The sequence below is a fragment of the Oncorhynchus gorbuscha genome, linkage group LG20 (assembly GCF_021184085.1).
Source record: "Oncorhynchus gorbuscha isolate QuinsamMale2020 ecotype Even-year linkage group LG20, OgorEven_v1.0, whole genome shotgun sequence".
Lineage (NCBI taxonomy): Eukaryota > Metazoa > Chordata > Actinopteri > Salmoniformes > Salmonidae > Oncorhynchus > Oncorhynchus gorbuscha.
In genome coordinates this window covers 7,646,934-7,652,933 of record NC_060192.1, presented here as the reverse complement: position 1 = coordinate 7,652,933, position 6,000 = coordinate 7,646,934, and the positions used below count along the sequence as shown (strand labels likewise).

Sequence of the window (6,000 nt, the reverse complement as noted above, 5' to 3'; positions counted from 1 at the left end):
TGTTTTTAATTCATGAAAAATATTAAGTGGAATATAACATTGGAATGGAATATAACCAATAACATTAAATAACATTGGAATATAACATTTAATAACAATAACTAACTAATTCAGTGTAACATTGATGTGGCAACTCTCTTATGCTCTGCTATTGCACCATCCTAGGTCACAAATAAAGCTATCCCCAGTCAAATTGGAGCACAACTCATGAGCCCACCTTCTGTACTGCTCAAGCCTAATCCAGCCCCCACCTGTGACTGAAAACAGGGGGAGAGACGCCAATTGAAAAGTTCCCTCTTAAAACCAGAGCTAGCTATATAACATAAAATGCTGTGTAAATTAGCTAAAAGTGGATTACTTATCAAGGCTTTTCTCCTGTTATATTTTTAAAAATCATTATATAAATATCGATAAAAGTTGTGACGAAACAGAGGAAAAGTTTTGTTGAGCAAGAGCAGTGGCAGCCAGGGAAATTGTTGGTGACAGCATTTGGTGACATCTTGTGGTCTTAATGTGATTTACGGGGGGTGGCACTTACCCCACCCTTTGTACCCTACCTGTGATGCCGTTGCCAGTGCACCTGTATTCGTTTGGTCGGTTACTGTAGGCCTAAACTCTGACAGATCGAACGCTTTAGCCCAGCCTACTTTATCCCACTTTTGAAACAAGTTTATGTTAGGGTAGGGTAGGCTACTGCGTTTTTAGATCGGTATTTGGTTAAGAAACACTTTCCCATTTTGTGGAATCTATCTCCGCATGAGAACGAGAACCAGGCTATGCGCGTTATCAGTAGAATGGATGGTAGTTAAATCTGTCATTGCAGACGGATGGTTTGAATAAGGTAAAGGAGAGAAAAACGAAAGTTGTTCCAGTCCGCATCACTCTGCAACAATGGAAATAGATAGTATGGCGGCAAACAGCGCACTCATCAGTGCCAGGGAAGGTAAGAAATATATAGGAAAAACTACTTCTTCCATTACCATATAGAAGCAAGAAAACATTTTCTTCGGGAAAACATGTTTTCTTCTAGTTGTCACTTGTCAACATGTCTGTCTTTATGCATTCGTTTTATTTAACCATGGAAGTCAGTAATGATGCGTCTACAGTTAGTTGTACAGTATATTCCTTTAAGAAGTTTAGAAAAACATAGCCTATTTACACCTCCGTTACAATGCTGTTGTGTTGCCACATATGAGTAGGGGAGTTACAGTAGGCTACAGGCAGTTACGATTTTAGCATGTATTTCTTGGTGGGGTAAATTAAAAACGTCTTTTTTTTGCCAGCAAAGCCACTACACAACACTAAACAATACATTCATTGCACTATAAAGGTGACCACAAACTGTTAGGGCCTGCATAAAACTGTCCCAACAGCAGAGTTTTCTTTTCAACACGATGAAGTGAAGGAGCCTTGTCTGGCAGCGAAACAGTTCATTCAGACTCATTACACTGCCTTTAAAAAAAAGCATAGCTGATATGGCTTACTTGTTTAAACAAATGTGGTTTCCACTGACAATTCAGATGTACAAACCCTGGCATAAGGGAATGACGAGTGGAAAAGAGCCCATCCATAATTTCGAATTAAGCCATTATAATGAGCAAACTAGGACAGACGTAGTCAACGTAACTATTTGACCAGAACTTTTGAAATGTACAGTGACAGAACTCAGAATATGGACAGTTCTAGAATATGAACAGTTCTTACATTTTTCTCCCTGTACACCAAGTCAGACCGTAGAATAAATCAAATCAAACTTTGTCACATGCGCCAAATACAAACGCCGATTAATCGGAATGGCCGATTAATTAGGGCCGATTTCAGGTTTTCATAACAATCTGCAAATCGGCGCCCAAAAATACCGATTTCCGATTGTTATGAAAACTTGAAATCGGCCCTAATTAATCGGCCATTCCGATTAATCGGTCGACCTCTACTTGTAAGTAAGAATTTCACGGTAAGGTCTACAGCTTTTGTATTTGGCGCCATGTGACAAAGTTTGATTTGATTTATTCTACGGTTCTGACTTTTAAAAATTTCTTTAAAAAAAAACCTTTATTTAACTAGGCAAGTCAGTTAAGAACACATTCTTATTTTCAATGACGGCCTAGTAACGGTGGGTTAACTGCCTTGTTCAGGGGCAGAACAACAGATTTTCACCTTGTCAGCTCGGGGGATCCAATCTTGCAACCTTACAGTTAACTAGTCCAATGCAATAACGACCTGCCTCTCTCTCATTGCACTCCACAAGGAGACTGCCTGTTACGCGAATGCAGTAAGCCAAGGTAAGTTGTTAGCTAGCATTAAACTTATCTTATAAAAAACAATCAATCATAATCAAAAGTTAACTACACATGGTTGATGATATTACTAGATATTATCTAGCGTGTCCTGCGTTGCATATAATCTGACTGAGCATACAAGCATACAAGTATCTAAGTATCTGACTGAGCAGTGGTAGGCAGAAGCAGGCGCGTAAAAATGGCATATTATTATTATTTATTATTATTCATTCAAACTGCACTTTCGTGCGTTTTGACAGCAGCTCTTCGTTGTGCGTCAAGCATTGCGCTGTTTATGACTTCAAGCTTATCAACTCCCAAGATGAGGCTCGTGTAACCGAAGTGAAATGGCTAGCTAGTTAGCGCGCGCTAATTGTCGTTGTGTTGCTGGTTCAAGCAAAGGGAGGAGCGAGGAAAGGGACGGAAGCTACAGTGGGGCAAAAAACTATTTAGTCAGCCACCAATTGTGCAAGTTCTCCCACTTAAAAAGATGAGAGAGGCCTGTAATTTTCATCATAGGTACACTTCAATTATGACATACAAAATGAGAGAGAAAAAATCCAGAAAATCACATCGTAGGATTTTTAATTGCAAATTATGGTGGAAAATAAGTATTTGGTCACCTACAAACAAGCAAGATTTCTGGCTCTCACAGACCGGTAACTTCTTCTAATGGCACCTGTTTGAACTTGTTATCAGTATAAAAGACACCTGTCCACAACCTCAAACAGTCACACTCCAAACTCCACTATGGCCAAGACCAAACAGCTGTCAAAGGACAAAGTATGTAGGATGCCAGAGAGATATGTATACCGTAGTTAAGAAAGTAATACCTAGTGTATGTTGTGTAGTAAGCTTGTTATTAAGCCCATGTGCCTCACCCTAATCATTTGGTCTGTTTTCACCAACGCGGTATAGTAAACACATTGTTTGTGGCCGGTGTGCTGCTTTGACAGTGCTACTGATAGTAGTGGTGGTGTTTGGCTTGTACGTGCAAATCCAGCACACACAACCTTCTATAATAGAATTGTGTTATTTGGCCTGTCAAATGAAAATCTTATTTAACGCGTCAAATCATGTTATATGACATGTATCCTTTTCGACACACAAAGATCCAAACGGCGTTCAATGTGTCTCAGCCTAATAATTTAGTCTATTTTCACCTCTTAATTTCACCTAATGTTCTGACTTGGTGGTGCACGTGTAGCCTATAACATGTTTTAGAGAAATGTAATCATCGAATAATGTAAGAGCTTTCAATGTCTGTTTATAGGCCCCCTTTATTTATCGTACGGTTCTGACCTGTACACTGTAAGAACGGCCCATGTTCTGAATTCTATCGCTGTACATTTCAAAACTGCTGAACAAATAGTTAAAGTCCTGTATTCTTCCGGTTGGAGCGAGTGGTCGCATCTGCACTTCGCTCCCGCGGGTAGTATAACTTTTTCATTATATTTCATTATAGCACAACGGTTTGATTTGTCTAATCTTAGCAATTTCTTCTCAGCTAGCTACATAGCCGTCTTTGTATCAAAGATAATTGCGTAATTATCGTATTTCGCCGTCCTAACGTAGTCTTCACTAGCCAGCTAGCTAACGTCCACTGATTAGCTGCACTGGAGAAACTATTACACTCAACTGAACGACTTGATTAGTGTAGTGTTAGCTAGCTACATAGCTGTCTTTGCTGTCTTCGTATCATCGTATCCAAGATAATTGTGTTGTTTAGGTTTAGAGTGTGTAGTCTTAGAGTGATTATCTTAATTTACCGAGGTTAGCTAGCCAGCTATTTGTCGTCCTTAACGTAGGAGACTCTGCTAGCTAGCCAACGCTAGCCAACGTCTTCTGAATAGAACTCAACAACCCGGTCGCATTCACAGGTAGTATCACATTTTCACTTCATTTCATTACAGTACAACGGTTTGATTTGTTTGATCGTAGCTAGCTACATAGCTAGCTACATAGCCGTCTTTGTATCAAAGATAATTGTGTAGTCTAGAGCGATTTTCTAGGTTCGCTAGCCAGCTATTGTCGTTCTTTTAACGCAACGTAACGTAAACAACACTGCTAGCTAGCCAGCTAGCCCCGAATAGCAACACTGCAGAAACTATTACACTCAACGGAACGACTTGATTAGTGTAGTGTCAACAACGCACCCACTGCCAGCTGGCCTACTTCAGCAGTACTGTATCATTTTAATCATTTTAGTCAATAAGATTCTTGCTACGTAGCTTAACTTTCTGAACATTCGAGACGTGTAGTCCACTTGTCATTCCAATCTCCTTTGCATTAGCGTAGCCTCTTCTGTAGCCTGTCAACTATGTGTCTGCTTATCCCTGTTCTCTCCTCTCTGCACAGACCATACAAACGCTCCACACCGCGTGGCCGCGGCCACCCTACTCTGGTGGTCCCAGCGCGCACGACCCACGTGGAGTTCCAGGTCTCCGGTAGCCTCTGGAACTGCCAATCTGCGGTCAACAAGGCAGAGTTCATCTCAGCCTATGCCTCCCTTCAGTCCCTCGACTTCTTGGCACTGACGGAAACATGGATCACCACAGACAACACTGCTACTCCTACTGCTCTCTCTTCGTCCGCCCACGTGTTCTCGCACACCCCGAGAGCTTCTGGTCAGCGGGGTGGTGGCACCGGGATCCTCATCTCTCCCAAGTGGTCATTCTCTCTTTCTCCCCTTACCCATCTGTCTATCGCCTCCTTTGAATTCCATGCTGTCACAGTTACTAGCCCTTTCAAGCTTAACATCCTTATCATTTATCGCCCTCCAGGTTCCCTCGGAGAGTTCATCAATGAGCTTGATGCCTTGATAAGCTCCTTTCCTGAGGACGGCTCACCTCTCACAGTTCTGGGCGACTTTAACCTCCCCACGTCTAACTTTGACTCTTTCCTCTCTGCCTCCTTCTTTCCACTCCTCTCCTCTTTTGACCTCACCCTCTCACCTTCCCCCCCCTACTCACAAGGCAGGCAATACGCTCGACCTCATCTTTACTAGATGCTGTTCTTCCACTAACCTCATTGCAACTCCCTCCAAGTCTCCGACCACTACCTTGTATCCTTTTCCCTCTCGCTCTCATCCAACACCTCCCACACTGCCCCTACTCGGATGGTATCGCGCCGTCCCAACCTTCGCTCTCTCTCCCCCGCTACTCTCTCCTCTTCCATCCTATCATCTCTTCCCTCCGCTCAAACCTTCTCCCACCTATCTCCTGATTCTGCCTCCTCAACCCTCCTCTCCTCCCTCTCTGCATCCCTTGACTCTCTATGTCCCCTATCCTCCAGGCCGGCTCGGTCCTCCCCTCCCGCTCCGTGGCTCGATGACTCATTGCGAGCTCACAGAACAGGGCTCCGGGCAGCCGAGGGGACAGACTACTCTGAAATGGGAGGAATAACCCGGCAGTGGAAATGGAGGAAAACTCGCCTCCCTGCGGACCTGGCATCCTTTCACTCCCTCCTCTCTACATTTTCCTCCTCTGTCTCTGCTGCTAAAGCCACTTTCTACCACGCTAAATTCCAAGCATCTGCCTCTAACCCTAGGAAGCTCTTTGCCACCTTCTCCTCCCTCCTGAATCCTCCTCCCCTCCCCCCTCCTCCCTCTCTGCAGATGACTTCATCAACCATTTTGAAAAGAAGGTCGACGACATCCGATCCTCGTTTGCTAAGTCAAACGACACCGCTGGTTCTGCTCACACTGCCCTACCCTGTGCTC

The 6,000-nt window shown here is 43.4% G+C and overlaps 1 protein-coding gene across 1 annotated transcript in view; it reads left to right on the top strand.

Moving 5' to 3' along the window:
- Positions 1–531: 531 nt before the first annotated feature.
- The window catches only part of LOC124007058 (G protein-coupled receptor kinase 6-like), a 31,360-nt gene continuing 25,891 nt past the window's right edge, over positions 532–6,000 (top strand). The window contains exon 1 of the mRNA XM_046317335.1: positions 532–943. Coding sequence (XP_046173291.1) covers positions 892–943 — 52 coding nt within the window. The 5' untranslated portion in view covers positions 532–891. The remainder of the gene's footprint in view (positions 944–6,000) is intronic.